The sequence below is a fragment of the Stegostoma tigrinum genome, chromosome 17 (assembly GCF_030684315.1).
Source record: "Stegostoma tigrinum isolate sSteTig4 chromosome 17, sSteTig4.hap1, whole genome shotgun sequence".
Lineage (NCBI taxonomy): Eukaryota > Metazoa > Chordata > Chondrichthyes > Orectolobiformes > Stegostomatidae > Stegostoma > Stegostoma tigrinum.
In genome coordinates this window covers 62,539,479-62,556,964 of record NC_081370.1, presented here as the reverse complement: position 1 = coordinate 62,556,964, position 17,486 = coordinate 62,539,479, and the positions used below count along the sequence as shown (strand labels likewise).

The 17,486-nt window shown below is 41.6% G+C and overlaps 1 protein-coding gene across 2 annotated transcripts in view; it reads right to left on the bottom strand.

Annotated features, from left to right (window-relative positions):
* Nucleotides 1-447: 447 nt before the first annotated feature.
* Nucleotides 448-17,486, bottom strand: part of ano1a (anoctamin 1, calcium activated chloride channel a) — a 208,274-nt gene continuing 191,235 nt past the window's right edge. For both annotated transcript variants that reach the window (XM_059652199.1, XM_048545941.2), the window contains 3 exons: nucleotides 9,141-9,325; nucleotides 7,901-8,006; nucleotides 448-2,078 (listed from right to left, as the gene is read on the bottom strand). In XM_059652199.1, coding sequence (XP_059508182.1) covers nucleotides 1,788-2,078; nucleotides 7,901-8,006; nucleotides 9,141-9,325 — 582 coding nt within the window. In that variant the 3' untranslated portion in view covers nucleotides 448-1,787. The remainder of the gene's footprint in view (nucleotides 2,079-7,900; nucleotides 8,007-9,140; nucleotides 9,326-17,486) is intronic.

Below are 17,486 nucleotides of genomic sequence, written 5' to 3'. Positions count from 1 at the left end.
GAGGGGGGGGCGAGAGAGAGGGGGGGGCGAGAGAGAGGGGGGGGGCGAGAGAGAGGGGGGGGGCGAGAGAGAGGGGGGGGCGAGAGAGAGGGGGGGGCGAGAGAGGGGGGGGGCGAGAGAGGGGGGGGGGCGAGAGAGGGGGGGGGCGAGAGAGGGGGGGGGCGAGAGAGGGGGGGGGCGAGAGAGGGGGGGGGCGAGAGAGGGGGGGGGGCGAGGGAGGGGGGGGGCGAGGGAGGGGGGGGGCGAGGGAGGGGGGGGGGCGAGGGAGAGGGGGGGGCGAGGGAGAGGGGGGGGCGAGGGAGAGGGGGGGGGCGAGGGAGAGGGGGGGGGGCGAGGGAGAGGGGGGGCGAGGGAGAGGGGGGGCGAGGGAGAGGGGGGGGCGAGGGAGAGGGGGGGGCGAGGGAGAGAGAGAGAGAGAGAGAGAGAGAGAGAGAGAGGGAGGGAGGGAGGGAGGGAGAGAGATAAAAGGATGGAGGATAGTCTTTTCCTCTAAACAATTTAGTTTCCTGTATCAAAATATCAACATCCAGGAAGTTTACGAATACAATTATTTCTCAATTTGAAATGGGATCCTAAAACGTGTCCCCACTATTAGTTTCAGAAAAAAAATTCTTAGAATTTGGGACTCTACCAGGAATTAATCCCCTTTATTCAGCCAACCATATTAATGAATGTTAATAACCTATCTACTCAGAAGCTAGTAAATGGTTTGTGTCATTCAGGGTCCTGCAGTCTTTGTTAAAAGTTAAGGTGCATGATTCGAAGATAACTACATTATCATCTCTCCCACTAAGGCCCCGTTGTGAAAACAAATCAGGCAGCAGGTTTGGATTTCATGACCACAGCAAGGAAATGATGTTTGTAAAACATCTAAGATTGGTGGTGCTGCCATTAAGCTAGCTAGCTTCTTTGTAACACCAGCCAGTGAGAGCTGCTTCTAAATGCTCCTAAGGTGCTCATATGGATAGAACCGATAGCAGTCTTGCTATGGAAGCCATTCCAGGATTTTCCACTGATTACACAAATGATCAACTACCAAGGGGGTAAGGTATACAGATTTGCGAATGCTATGCTGCTTTTGGATTAGCACAACTCACTATCACAGCAACCATTTACAAATTTCTGATTAACTATTACATTTCAAACATTCCCTTCCGTAAAAACCAAAATAGATACCACTTCCAAAATACAAGTGATGTGTGCAGAACAGACAGCAACTTCAGTGTGAAATGAAAATGCCATGTTGCATGTTTAAATTTTCAATAAATCATTTTAAACTTTGGGCAGTGGGGTGAAATCTGCCTTTACCCAAACAAACAGTGAAGGAAACAAAAATGGAGACTTAATTCCCAATTAAACCATAAATATCTCCCATAAAAAGATAGTATATTTTAGTTGTGGCAGAACAAAAAAAAATCTCTAAAAGGAAGTTTGTTAACATTGCTGTGAATCATTTTTAAGCTAATGACTGGGCTTATTGTCCTCTTAGGAGATGGAAAATATCTGGAAAAGCATTCCTGTGGAATACAAATTAGTGACAATCCCTGCCTTGCACGATGTAAAAATAAAGCTATTTTTAAATAACCAAATCATGGTCCACCACGTCTGTGAAAGGAAGTAGTTCCTGCGTCAACATTTTCAAAACGGCAACATGAGCAGCAAAACAGAACTGTTCGCCTTGGGAGCTGTTATACAGATCAGAGATATGCTGCTCCTTATTGATTGACACCTTGCCATATCATGGAATGCCCCAACTAAAGAAACATAGGTTTACTTTAAAGCAATTTCTATATAACTTCCGGTCCTGCATTATTGAGTTTGGACTGGGAAGCATCTGTGTCTCCTGTGCAGTTTTCAACTGGCTCAGCGTCATTTTCCTTGAGGATTTCATCAATGTCTTCCTCTTTCCTCTCCTTCTCTTGGGAAGAGAGGGCTTCCACTATGTGGAGTTTGGTCTGCTCTTCTTTCAGGAAGAGATCCACCAATAAAGACTTCTCTTTAGACATGTGGTCACTGATTTCCTTTGGAATGTCTGGGATCATCCAGTCCACAAAGTCACTCATAAACATAACTAGGTTCTACAAAGACACAAGACAGGGCGCAGTTAGTAAACTTGTATATTAGCTTCAGGAGCATTATATAGCTGAAGGATCTAAATTCATAAACTACATTTGTACATCAATTCCGATCAAAATCTGAAATTCTGACATCAAGTGCTTCGCAATTACTCAATAAAGTACGCTTTTGGTGTATGTGTCAAACTAAACCAGTAAAATCAGCTGTAACTTTGATAGCAATTCAAGATGCTATTAGCGGCTACATAAAGAGAGTGAGACAAAGGTGGGGGGGGGGGGGGGTGAGTGTAATTTAAAGAATACAGTGGGCAGCACGATAGCTCAGTGATTAGCACTGCTGCCTCAGTGCCAGGGATCGGATTCCATTCCACTCTTGGGCGACTGTCAATGTGGTGTTTGCACATTCTCCCCATGTCTGTGTGGTTTCCTTCAGCTGTTCTGTTTCCTCTCACAATCCAAAGATGTACAGGTTAGGTGGATTGGCCATGCTAAATTGCAATATCTAGGGATGTACAGGCTAGGTGGGTTAGCCTTGGGAAATACAAGGTTACAGGGATACGGTAGGGGAGTAGGTCTGAGGGGGATGCTTGAGGGTCAGCGTGGCTTGATGGGCCAAATGACCTGCTTCTACACTGTAGGGATCTAACAAGGTGAGAACTGAAGAGACCAAAATAACAAGGAGGCGCATCCGCGTGTAAAACAGTGGGCAATTGTTTTATTTTGATTTCAAATTTGGCTGTTTAACGAAAAACAATAAGTTGAAATTTGGATAGGGCTGTAAAATTGATAGGACATTGAAAATTAAGTAGGAACAAGAGCTAGCAAGCAGAGGTAGACTGACAAAAATCTGAATGGGAGCTGGTGAACAACGGGAAGAAAATGAGTTCAGCAGTCATAAAAGGCCTGAGTGTATGACAGGAAGCATTTGAAACAAAATCAAAGTAGATCCAGAAAGTGAGTCACTGGTGAAGATATGGGACCGAAGCAGAGATTGGAGATTTGAAAATATATATGGGTTATTGAGCCAGAAATCAGAAGGACTCTCTTATTTCACTATGATAATGTGAAAACAGTGGTGAAAGGAGCTGATGCAAGGATAAAATGCAAGAATAAACTAGAAAGTAAGTTTTATTATATCCTAACTTTGTAAGCAAGGTCCCTAACTGTAAGGGATGATCCAAAACAAATCACAGCGTCTGCTCATGGTTCTGCTTGGAACCTGAACGCAGTAATCAGTCACTAGGGGAGTACACAGACACCTACCCCTGCAGACAGGAACACCCTTCCTTCATTTCCTCCTTTTTCATTTTAAAAAAAAATTGTTCATTGCCATGAATTTGAGCTGAGATCAAAATAATATTCACTCTTTTCATCAGAAATCTTCACAATTTTGGAGAGAACTAATTTCTCCTTGGCTGCCTTTGCTTCAGAGAACATTTTGAATAGAACTTTTTAAAAATTAACTACATGGGTTTATCTGGCATCACCCTGATTAAAAAGCTTTAAAAAATTTAATGAGCTGTGGTGATTCAGCAGCTAGGCCATCATTTAATGTCCACCCCTAACCTCCTGGGAAGCCATCTCCTTTATAAGGCACTGCATTGGTCCACCATTTCAGACAGCAGTTGCAAGCTTGCAACATTGCTTTGGGCTTGGAATCATATGGAGTCACAAGAAGATCAGACCAGGTAAGAAAGGAAGATTTCTTTCCTTAAGTCAGTGAACCAGATGAGTTTTTATGACGACATCTCAGTCAATACACGATCCCATTATTGATATTAGATTTTTATTGCAAATGTAATGGAATAACTAAATTAAAAATGGATAGACTTTGAGCTTTGACTCCAGATCATTAACCCAGGATGCTGGTTTACTGTTCCAGTCGTGTGATTATTACACTATCATTCAGAAACAATGGACATTGGAAAAAAAAGTGTGTATGCTCAGCCACCTGAAACTGTAAAATTTAACCATAATCAAGTTAATATTTTGGGTGAATTCTTCATTTTGCTTCTGCTTTATGTCCCCATTTAAAAGACAAAACACTGAAATTCTTTATGGCTTTATGTATCTGGATCTGCAATTTTTTTTAAAACTTCTAGGTCTCCATAGAATAACACTTAAGGGAATAGAATAAGACATGTTACCTTCCATTTATTCCCAATAATTTACAAACTGGCATCCATCACCATTCTGGTAACCCATTTCTCAAAATAAATACAACGCACATTTTACAACAGTATCAAAGATTGGAGTGGGAGAAATGGGTTTGAATTCATGGAGTGTGAAGCTGGATGAACACAGCAGGCCAAGCAGCATCTCAGGAGCACAAAAGCTGACGTTTCAGGCCGAGAACCTTCATCAGAGGGTCTGATGAAGGGTCTAGGCCCGAAACGTCAGCTTTTGTGCTCCTGAGACGCTGCTTGGCCTGCTGTGTTCATCCAGCTTCACACTTTGTTATCTTGGATTCTCCAGCATCTGCAGTTCCCATTATCTTTGGATTCATGGAGTACTGGGTAACGAGGTACCTGTTTGGTCTGGTCCTTGCATGAATCACACAACCAGGGCTGTTAAATTGAAGTAGGGTTGGGGGCTAGGTTCAATTGCATAGGAAGTTACAAAATCAAAAGAAGGAGAAGGTAGGATTTCAGGATGGTGATGGGGTTGATTGGTATCAGAAACTAAAAAGGAACAGACAGAATGTGCAAATGTCACATTGCACCAAGAAGATAGCGTTGGCAAATTTGATAATGCAACAAACTTAAAGGCTGTGTATCCTGCATTGAGATATGCTCAGAATAAAGGCAGACAAACTGATTTTACAAATCAAGGTAAATGATTATGATCTCAGACATTTCGGAAACAGTTACAAGATGATCAAAACTGGGAACTTAGCATGTGACTTCTCAGAGACACAGGAGGGATAGAAAAAGGTGGTGGGGTAGCATGATTAATAAGGGATGAAATTAGAACAGCTGTGAGCAATGATCTAGACTCAGATAACATAGTCCAGTTGGACCAAAGTAAAAATCAGCAAGACAGCATTTGGTAGGAGAGTTTAGACCCCTAAACAATAGCTACTCTGTAGGAAAAGCTATGGCTCAACAAATAATAGAAGCATATAGAAAAGAGGAGAGCAATTTTTATGGGCGACTTTCATTATGTTGATTGGGTTCATCAAATTGGAAAGGGTAGACATGACAAATTGAGTATATTAGGGATAGTTGCATAGAGCCAACCAGGGAGCCAGCTATCTTGCCTTTGCTAATGGGGCAGGATGCTGCAGTAAAAGATCTCCCAAGGAAGTACTGATTATCCCATGATAGAATTTAATATTCCTTTTGAGTGTGAATAACTTGGGTCAGAAACGAGTGTTCAACTTCGAAAAAGGGGGATTGCAATAAAACGAAGATAGAGTTACCTAAAGTGAACTGGGCTGATAGATTTACAAGAATGACAGTGAGCAAGTCGTAGCAGACATTTAAGGAGGTAATTCATGACTCTCCACAAAAATACATCGCAGTAAGGAAGGAAGGAAGGAAAGATTCCAAGAGGGAGAAACTAATCATGGCCAGCCAATTAACTAGGAAGAATATCAAGTTCAAACAGAAAGAAAAAGCAGGAAGCAAAGTCTGTGAGAGCCCCAAATACTGGGATAAATTTAGAATCAAGAGCTTTAAAAAGATAATAAAGACAGAAAATAAATTACAAGGAATATAAAAACTGAATCAAATATTTTAAATGTGAGAGAGTGGTCAAAATGGACAGAGGCCCTTTAGAGAATAAATCTGGGAAGATGATAATGGGGAACATGGAAATGACAGAGGAGTTCACCAAATAGTTTGTATCAGTTTTATGGTGGCAGGTGCTTCAAATATTCCATTAAGTACCATCACCATCACTAAAAGTAGTAACATTAGGCAAAATAATTAGGCTAAAGGCAGGCAAGTTCCTTGGACTCAAGGCTTGTATTATAGGATCCTGAAAGAATGATAGCAGATATATTGGTCATACTTTTCCAAAAATCCTGGGATTCTTGAGAAGTAAAGAGGATTGGAAAACTACCAAAAAAGACACTCATTCATAAAAGGAAGGCAGGCATAAAGTGGGTAACTACAGGCTGATTAGCCTAACATCTATTATTGGAATCCATTATAGAGGTGGTAGTGGAACAATGTTTGGAAAATCATAATTTCATCAAGCAGAATCAGCCTGGCTTCATGAAAGGCAAATCATGTTGATCTAATTATTACAGCTTTGAGGAAGTCTCAACCAGAGTGGATAGAGGGCATCCAGTAGATGTGTTCATTTGGACTTCTAGAAGGTGTTTGATAAGGTACCTCATATAAGGTTAATTTATAAGATAAAAGGCAAATGTGTTGGAGGTGATATATTGGCACAGATAGAAGTTTTGCTAATAGGCATGAAACAGTGAGTGGGGATAAGTAATTCTTTTTTTCAGGTTGGGTGACCCAGGATTACCAGGGATCAGTGCTGGGACTGCAACTGTTTACAAATGTATATTAAATGACTTGGAGGAAGGAGTGAAATGAATGCATTGTAGCTACATTTGCAGATAACACAAAAATAGGTAGAAAAGCAGGCTGGGAGAGGGATACACTGTCTACAGGGGAAATCAGTAGGTTACATAACTGGGCAAAAAGTTGACAAACAGAATATAATGTGGGAAAATGTAAAGATGTTTATTTTGGAAAGGAGAACAAAAAGAAGAGATTATTTAGATGGAGAAAAACTGCAGAAAGCTGAAACAAAAGGGATTTGGGGGACTTGTGCATGAAACAAAGCTAGGACACAGGGACACAGTGGGTAAATCAGTAGGCAAATGGAATGTTGGCCTCTTATTTCAAAGGGATTGGAATGTAAGAGTAGGGAAGTCTTACAGCAACTACACAAGGTGCTGATGGGACCGCATTTGGAGAACAGGAAGAGTTTTGGACCCTTATTTGGGAAAAAAAAAGTCATTTTGAAGGTAGGAGTTCAGAGAAAATTCACTAGAATGATCCGGCAAATGAGCAAAGGTTAAAACAGGTTGGGACTGTATTCACTGGAGTTTAGAAGAATGAGAGATGGCCTCATTGAAATGTGGGGTTCTTAAGGAGCTTGACAGTGTAAATGCTGAGAGGATGTTTACCCTCATGGGAATGTCTCAGACCAGAGGGTGTAGTCTCAGAATAAAGGGGCACCAATTTAAGACTGAGTTGAGGAGGAACTTCTTCTGAGGGTTGAGTGTCTTTGGAACTCCTTGCTTCAGAGCTGGGGGGCAAGAGTCTTTGTGCCTATCTAAGGCTGATGTAGATTCTTGATCAATCGGGAAATCAAGGGTTACATGGAAAGGGTAGGAAAGTGGACATGAGGAATGTTGGAGCAGCCATGATGCTATTGCCCATTTAGTTAATTATTAAAATCTCTCTCAACTGTATGTATCCCCTTCTCAAACTGCCTTTCCATCTATTTATGGTCTTCCCACAATTGTCGTGGATGAGATTGGAAGTGGCTAAAGAGATCAACAAGGAGTGGGCCAATCCAGGCAGATAGTTATCACTGTTGCCCCCTTGGGAAGAAATGGGAAGCTTCAATAAAAAGCAGAACTACTCCAGCTGCTGTTAACGATAGCCTTAAGCGAGAAAAATGCTAAAGCACAATTTTCAATACAGTGCACCCTACTGTCCAAGTGAGTGAGCGCGAGCGCCTCAAAGATAGAAACTCGATCTGCCCATATTCCCTCATGACCTTTTGTAAGGGAATTACAGGCCATCAACACCAAGTACAGTAAACCAATAAGGGCAGGGCTTCAAATCACTTACCTGAAAAATGATGATAAAAGCCAGTCTGGCTGCTAGCACAGACCAGAACTCCTTTGATAGATCATATGGTTGAGAAGACCACGGAGGCTCTCTGTAATCTTTATACCTATAAAGACAAGTTTAAATGGCAAATGGTCAACGTTGGTTTTTCCTTGATGGTGATGTGTTGGGATCATTGATTATAAGACCGTATTGTTGGTTTCAGTAAAGATTCACTATAATTACTGGAAGTAACATGGGGAATTTGATTAATAAGAAACATGCTTAGATCTGGTTTACATGAGAGCAAGTCTTGCATACATTCTCCTAACTGTAATTTGTATAGAAAGAACAGAACAAAATTGAGGAGACAAAAGGATAAAAAAAGTGCTTTAAAATATTTTTAGGGCAGAGGTAGTTAGTATTTTGAATTTTGTTGGGAAGAAGGGTGGAGGATTTTGGGGATATACAGGACTGTAGACTTGAGGTTAAACTCAGATCAGCCATGATCTCATTGGTGGAGCAGGCTCAAAGGGCTGACTACCATACTCAAACATATGAACAGTGAGCAAGATTATTTTCCATATAGTTTCAGCAGGCAATTTCTCAAATTTAACTTCACTATCTGTCTATCAATTACTAACTCAGTATTCCAACAGACTGAAAACAAAAATGCCAGAAAACAGACAGCATCTATGGAGAGCACAAACAAATTTGTTCCTACATTGCATTTATTCCAATATAATTTCATAATCAGTTTTATCACAAGTTTTTTGAAAATAATTATAAGTTCTATAATCCCTTGTACATTGAATGGAAAAAAACAGATGACATGGAGGTGGTGTTGGATTGGGTTGGTCAGAATCAGAAGTGACACGACACCAGGTTATCACCCAACAGGTTTATTTGAAACCACAAGCTTTTGGAGAACTGCTCCTTAGTCAGGTGGGGCTGGCTCCGAAAGCTTGTGATTTCAAATAAAGCAGATGGACTACAACCTGGTGTTGTGGGGAAAGCAAAATGAAGCAGTGAGCCAGGTTATCAATGATTTCAATTGCATTTGATAAGACATGGCTAATAGTTAGAGCAAACACCTTTGATCAAATGTCTGGTTCACAATAAAACAAGTTGGTAATGAATATTTCTTTAATTTTGCTTTTATTACAATTAGTGTTGGAAATCTGGTGGCTCTCTTTCAGGTAGTGAATTGTAACAGGAAAAACCTGGTCTGAAGCAGCTCGAGTTGCGAGAGAAATTCTACCTGCAGATCTCAACCTTGTATCCGATTGCCATTGGATCAAGAGGCTCTGATCCTGGCTCGAAGTGGCTGACATTGAAATAGGACAATGTGTTATTGGTGAATCCATGCAGCGTGCCGTCTGGGCTGTACAAGTACATGAAGACAAGGCGTGGGATGAAGCCAGAGGTGAAGGAGATCACAAATGCCTGCACAATGGAAAATGAAGAATTGAACACTGTTGTCTTGTGATATGACCAAATAAAAAAGGTGAATGAAGACAGACTGAACAAAACAAAAACAAGCTGATGCATCTTGTAAAACTGTAAACATGACCCACAGTACTTAAACAGATTGTCAATCTAGACATCCCAGCACATGCTACACCTAAAAGTACAAACAAATAAATAGAAGTGATGCTGCAAAGATCTGTTACTCAATCTAGTCAATACTTACATTCTACAGTGAAGAAACTCTCTGAATCACTCTTTCCCACCTTAAACCTCCAACAACCAATTTAATCTGCAATGTTAGCCCAGTTCATGGATCCATCAGAACTGTTGGATCTCAGAAGCTTCTATTGTTAGCTGTAAGAGCTTGAAACAAGGTAAGTCCCCAGGCAAGAACTCTTGTAATTGATCCCTCAACTATTGGTAATGGTCTGCTTTTATTTTGAGATTAATCTGTTGCTCTGCATTGTTCTTTAGAATTATTTGAAACTTTTCCCCCAAGTTTTTTACCTTTATGTCAGACAGTATCCTTGAAAATCAGTATTATCTCCATTCTTTAGTAAGGTTACTAATTTGCAGGAAGAACAAACAGCACTGACTATATTTACCTACTCCCAGATCCTTTCAACCACTTCTTTTATACAGCTGTTCAAAAGGATCTGTCATGCTGATAGCTACCACCTCAATCCCTGGGTTGAAGGTTCACTAGACTTGATTCCTGGGTTTGTGAGGACTGTTGGCAAATACACACCAGATTTGATGACTAAATAACAGGCACATTGAGGTGGAGACAAAATGATAGTTTGGGAAAGGATACCAGAGCAGCAGCAGCAGCAAAACAATGCTGCCAGAGGGAAATAAACAAACAAGCAGCCTCAATATCACATCAAAAGCCAATTCTCCACGCTATTAATACAAATCAAAAGACAGTCTGAACAGTAAACACAATGGGAGACCAACAGAGAGAAAGTTTGAGGAGAATAGGACAAGACAGGCAAACAGGGGAAGAGGGAGAAGTATGTTAGAAATACGAAATGTGAGGTGTGGGAGTCAAAGAGCAGACAAAGAAAGCTTCATGCAAACAGATGAATGCATCAATGTTGCTATAGTCGAGAAAAATATTGATCTTGGCTTTGAAACATAATTATGGCAGATGCATATAGTTAATTTTTGTTTTAAATATCGTGTACAAATTATCCAAGTGTCAATGTGAAGCAGCCTCCTAGTCACTTCAATTGGTGAAATGTCTCTTTCCATTTATTTAAGCAGGAATGTGAGCAGAGAATCAGAAAATTGGTGTGGAAATTTCAAAAAAGGAGCCTATTGCTGCCAAATAAAATTTAGTTAAACCTCTCTGAAAACCTGCTTTTTGTTTAAACCCCTTGTTTGGCTGGGATTTCAGTTTTAAAAATCCAATCATGGGACATGGGCGCCATTGGCTGTGACAACATTTATTACCTTCTCCAGGGCAATTAGGAATAGGCAATGATGAAATGCCTTCTTATACAATCATTTGCAAGTGTCCTTTTACACGATCAAGTCTGTACCAGCAACATTACACAACTACCTAACACTAGTTACACTTTCCAACACTAGGCCAATAGCCTGGATTGTTATGTTGTGCTCATCTATCATTTACCAAGGGACATTTGACTTTTGCATACTTGTATGTTTAACATCTACAGTTGCCTTACTGAACCTCATGCCGCTCTTCCATGAGCCTCAGATTAAATCTGGTATGTCCGTCTGTGGCTGCTCCAGAGTTGGCTCTGCTCTAAAGGCCTAAGCTTCTGAGGTATCTAGCAAAGAACTGAGTCAAGGAAAGAAAGAATTAATGATGTTCCCAACTATTTGGCCAATTTCCAAAAGGAGGGAAAAAAAAGGTCAAAATTCTGTCTTTGTTCTGTTCCCAGTAGAAATCTTGATTTAGGAAGAAAAAATCTCACAGCTGTACAAAGGCAATTTCCTTGGAAACGTTTCCCTCGTGTACTGAGCACTTTGCGGTTTGGAACTCAGTCATGATAAGATTCTAAGACAGCACATTTCTAAAATCATCAGTAAACCACTGAAATTCTTTGGGAAGTCAGGTACAAACATTATTCATGGCTCTTTCCTCCACAGAAATTGAAGGCCATTGCAATGGGGCGCCACCAGACCTTCACTTTTGTCATTCCTCATGGTAGTGTTGAGGATTTAGTGTATCTGAAGTTGCCAAATACAATTCACCTCAGCTGCCCCTCAGTGGGGCATTTTGCCAGAATGAAATGATTTTATACAATGGACCATTTACCAGCTACACAACTGGTGGTGAAGTTATTTGCTCTTAATGAAATTTGGTCAGGATGAGATACTGAGCTATTTGAGATAAGTTGGCTGCAATTTCCAAATCAGTGCAATGACGTCTGTTTGGGTCTGGTGTTAAAAAGAGTGCTCCAAGGCCCTGCAGCACATCTTACATCAACATTCTCCCATTGTATGTATATAAAACCTCAAAAAATGCAGATGTCAGGAGTGGGACATTGTTTCCCCAAATTTATGCTGAGGGATTTTTAATTATTGGTTTGAAAGTTTATGGAGTGTCGGCAGAAAAATGGACCCTAAGCCAAGATGAGATCAGCTATGATCGTTTTAAATGACAGAGCAAGCTCAAGGGAATTGTTTATTCCTGTTAATAAAATGTGAGGCTGGATGAACACATTTATTCCTGTTTACTCCACGTTTATTCCTGTTCCTCATTCTGCTGTTTTAAGTATGTCACAGTAAGAAAAAAACAGTACATTGAACATTTAAAGTTCCATCATCACCTTCATGTGCTACAATATACCTACAAAAAGAAATGATCTGGATAAAGGAACTGAAGGAATTAAGTTGGCTTTCTGAAGTTAAGCTCTCTGATGAAGGGTCTAGGCCCGAAACGTCAGCTTTTGTGCTCCTGAGACGCTGCTTGGCCTGTTGTGTTCATCCAGCTTCACACTTCGTTATCTTGGATTCGCCAGCATCTGCAGTTCCCATTATCTCTGAAGGAATTAAGTCATTTGCAAACTTAGCAAAGACAGGAGGAGGGATAGGTAGTGTTGAGGAAGTGGGGAGGCTGCAGAAGGATTTGGACACACTAGAAGCCTGAGCAAGGAAGTGGCAGATGGAATACAATTGTGGGAAAGTGCGAGGTCATGCACTTGAGTAGAAAGAATAGATGTGCAGACTATTTTCAAAATGGGGAATGGCTTCAGAAATCTGAAGCATGAGGGACTTGAGAGTCCTGGTTCAGGATTCACAAGGTTACCATGCAGGTTCAGTTGGTAGTCAGGAAGACAAATGCAATGTTAGACCGCACTTGGAATATTGTGTGCAGTTTTGCACTCCGTGTTGAAGGAGGGATGTGCTTACCTTAGAGGGGGTCCAGAGGTGGTTTACAAGAATGACTGCAGGGATGAAGGACTTGTCGTATGAGGAGTGGTTGAGGACTCTGGGTCTGTACTTGATGGAATTTAGAAATGTTGAAGGGGAACCTGGTTTTAAAAAAAACTTACAGGATATTGAGGCGCCTGTACAGAGTGAACGTAGATAAGGTGTTCTCAGCAGCCATACAGACTAGGATCCGAAGGGACAGCCTCAGAGTGAAGGGACAACTTTTTAAGAACTGAGCTGGAGGAATTTCTTAGGGCAGAGGGTGGTGAATCTGTGGAACTCATTGCTGCAGACAGCAGTGGAGGCCAAGTCATCGAGTGTTTTTGACACAGAGATAGACAGGCTCTTAATTAGTAAGGGTACATGGAGAAGGCAGGAGAATGAGGTTGAGAAACATCAACCAGGATCAAATGGCAGGACAGACTTGACTTCTGCTGTTCTCTCATGGTGTTTTGGAAATCTTTGATGCAGTCCACCAAAATGGAGTGGAGAGAGTTCTGGTCACTACGCTACCAGAGGGCGTGGGGGCTTTGGAGAGGGTACAGAAATGGTTTCCCAGGATGTTGCCTGGTTGAGGGTATTAGCTATGGGGAGAGACTGGACAAATCTACTTTGTTTACACATGAATGCTGAAGGATGAGGGGTGACCTGATAGAAGTTAACAAACTTTATGACAAGCATGGATAGAATGAAGAGAGGATTCCACACACCCCCAACAGAATTTTCAGTTACTAAGGACTTGAGTTTGAAGAAGATGTGAGAAGCACATTCTCTCTACATGGAGGGTGGTAGAAGAAGCAGATCGAGTCACAACATTTAAAGAAGCATCTTGGCAGATGCAGGAATAGGCAGGGAAGAGGGGGACATGGCCCACATAAAGGCAAAAAGGTTTAAGTTTAGAAAGGCATCACATATCAATGCAATCTTAGTTGGCCAAAGGACCTATTTCCCGTGCTGTGCTGTTCTCTGTTCATATTAACACTGGACATGATTTTCAAACCCAGGACACACAACAGATGTAGGCTACAAAACGTAGAGCCCATGAAAACCCAACTTTCACAAAACATGCTGCTATTTAAGGCAGCAGTATATTTACAAACACTGATAGAAGGCAGCTTCACAATGTTGCTACATCATCACATCCAGTAAATGTCCATTCAATAAACAGACCCAAACATGGTTCATAATATTTACACAACCCTCAGATCCATTCATACACAAGGTCATGGGTTAAACCCATTCACTTCACATTTCTCATTGCACCTCTATCACCTGTGTAAACACATCTAAACATGTTGCTATTCCTTACATTATTACATTCAGCAACTCTACATGGAAGCTTGAAATAGACTTTGCTATGAGGTGATGAGGACAAGAATTAAGGATGAAGGAGCAGACAAAATATGACACGATGGTGTAGGGTGTCATTCAAATTAGGGGCGTGGAGAAGCAATGTGGCTGTGCCAGAGGTCAGTAAGCCAGGGGTACAGACCTCACTCTCTGCTGCCACGACCGAACACTCTGAAGGTTGCGCTGATGGCCCAGTGCTTGGGTTAAGGACGCCCCTCGTATGGCGAGAGATCAAGGAGGGGGGAATGCAGATGTCCAATGGTCTATGTAGAAATCAATGGCAGCAACAAAACCAGAAACGACACACTGCTGAGGGCATGAGGTGACAGGCAGCGATTCCCACAAGTTAGATATGAGGGATGGGGCAACCAAGGATTGAATAATTGAGAGAAAAATGATAGCTACAGAAATAGTAGATGCACTGTGTTTGATTTTCCAAAATTTTCTGGTATCTAAAGTAGCCCCAGATTGAACTTCAGTAAATGGAATGCTGCTCAAGAAAGGAGGTCAACAACAGATGACCTAACCAGACATTTGTTGGGAAAAATCTGGAATCCTAACAATGCATTCTTACTTTGTGCAATGATATGTAATGAGCCGAATAGATAAAGGGGAGCAAGGAATTTTGGAATTAGTTTGCTGGAATTCCAAAAAGGAAGGTGGCATATGAAAGGTACATGTCAAATGGAGTTGTAGGTAATATTGGGGGTGGGGGAGAAAGACTGGGTCACAGGAACAACAAGCTATTAAAAAAGGTGGTTAACGGTAGGTTGGCCTTCACCATGAAGGAGGTATTAGAGTACAAAAGAAAGGAAACCTTTCTACAGCTGTAGACAGCGTTGATGAGACAGTATACTCGATGTAATTTTATTCTCCACACCCAAAGAAGGATGTATTTGCACTGGAGGCGGTACATCAATGTTTCACTAAATTGAGCCCTGAAACGAGAGGACTCTCTCTGACAAGGGACTCAGTAAATTGTGCCTATATTCTCTGGAGTGTGGAAGAAGGAAAGGGATCTTATTGAAACTACAGGACTCTGAAAGAGCTTGATGGGGCAGACACTAAGGTGGTGTTGACTTGGGGAATCAAAGACAAAGGCTCAAGGTATGGGACAAAAACAGAAATTGCTGGAAAAGCTCAGCAGGTCTGGCAACATCTGTGGGAAGAAATCAGAATCAACGATTCCGGTCGAGTGATGCTTGCAAAACCTGAAATGTTAACTCTGATTTCTCTCCAAAGATGCTGCCTCACCTGCTGAGCTTTTCCAGCAATTCCTGTTTTTGACCCCGATTTACAGCATCTGCAGTTCTTTGGTTCTCGAGGTACAGGGATGATCATTTAAGACTGAGATGAGAAGCTCTGTCACTTCCTTTATTCATTCATGGCTAGGCAGCATTTATTGCCCATCCCTAATTGCCCAGAGGGCAGTTAAGAGTCAACCACATTACTGAGAGCCTGGAGTCACATGTAGGCCAGACCAGGTAAGGATGGTAGTTTCCTTCCCTAAAGCACATTAGGGAACCAGATGGGTTTTTCCGACAATCAGCAACAGCTTCATAGTCAATCAATTCGCAATTCCAGATGTTTTTATTGAAATCAAATTCCATCATCTGCCGTGGCAGGATTCAAACCGGGTGCCCAGAACATTGAGTGTCTCTGGATTAACAGTCCAGCAATACTGCAATTATACAATCACCTCGCCCTCAAAGGGCAATAAATCCTTTCATATTCTTTCCCCAAGAAGGTTGTTGAATATGCAAAAATTGGGATTAAAGGATGAAACAGTGATTGTTGTTGGGTTGCTGATGTTACAGAAACATGCTGAAACAATTTGTCCTGCAGACTATTTCCTCCCAACTGCCACCACGATCCCGTCCCCCACCAAATGTCAGTGTCCCTGCCCATCGACCACACAGGCAGACTCCAAGGCAGGACACAGGTTGACATGGTGTGACCTCATACCCCAACGTGCCAGGGTGACAGTGCCCTGTCCACAGCTAAGATTTTTCTCAAGGCGTAACAATGCGACAATAGTGTACCCACTTCCCCTAAACTCAACCGCTGAAGGAGATGCGTTTTTAGTCGACTCAGTTTTACCTTAACTGGAAACTAACATCATCACTTTCAAAACAGTCAAACTCAAAATAATGTCGGATCAGAAAGATGCATGAAGCGGCTGGCTTCAGTTCATAAATCTAATTTAAGAAAAGCACCATCAGTCTTGGTTGTGTATACAATGTGCCATTATATATACATACACAAGGTATTTCTCTGCTACATAAACTACATTTAAAACTTTAAAAAAGTTTAAAATGAAACAAAAAGTGTGTGGTAACCATTGCATTACTGTTGAAACAAATGAACTCTCACATTAACCTCTTGGCTATTGCAATGTCAGCCGTGAGCAAACCTGGGATAAGAAGCGGTCTTTATACTTCTCCGGAGTGCAGAAAGCAGACAATGAACTCTCAAATCTTAACAACCAAGGTCAGGCTAACCAGACAATAACTTCCTGTAATAAAAACCAAAAGAACTGCAGATGCTGTGAATCGGGAACAAAACCAGAAGTCGCTGGAAAAGCTCAGCAGGTCTGGCAGCATCGGTGAAGGAGAAAACGGAGTTAACGCCTTTTAACGGTCTTTTCCCCAGGGTTTGGACATCCAAAACTAGAGGACATTGGTTTAAGGTGAGATGGGAAAGATATTAAAAAGGAACCTAAGGATCAACTTTTTCACGCAGAGGGTGGCGTGTGTGGAATGAGCTGCCAGAGGAAGTGGTGGAGGCTGGTACAATTACAACATTTAAAAGGCAACTGGATGGGCCTATGAACATGAAGGGTTTAAGAGGGATATGGGCCAAATGGGACTAGATTTACATAGGAAACCTGGTTGGTACGGACAAGTTAGACTGAAGGGTCTGTTTCCATGCTGCATATTTCAATATGGACTTTAAAGAACTGGTTATTTAGCTATGGCTCCCTCAGTTCAGGTTTCATTGTGTTCACAAACAACACATTGATGACTGCACAAAACATTCTGCAGCAGCGCATTCAAATGACAGAGTCATGCAGCACAGAAACAGATCCTTCGGTCCAACTAGTCCACGATGACCACGTCCTAAAACTAAACCAGTCTCACCCGCCTGCATTTGGCCCATATCCCTCCAAATCTTTCCTATTCACATAAAAGCATTTGGATAGGAACATGCTGTAACTAAACCTGCATCCACCACTCTCTGGCAGTTCATTTCACACATGAACTATCCTGTGTGTGAAAAAGCTGCTTCAGGTCCTTTTTAAAATCCTTATCCTCTCACCTTAAACCGATGCCCCCTAGTTTGGAACTTCCCAACCTTATTCATCTTATCCATGCCCCTCACC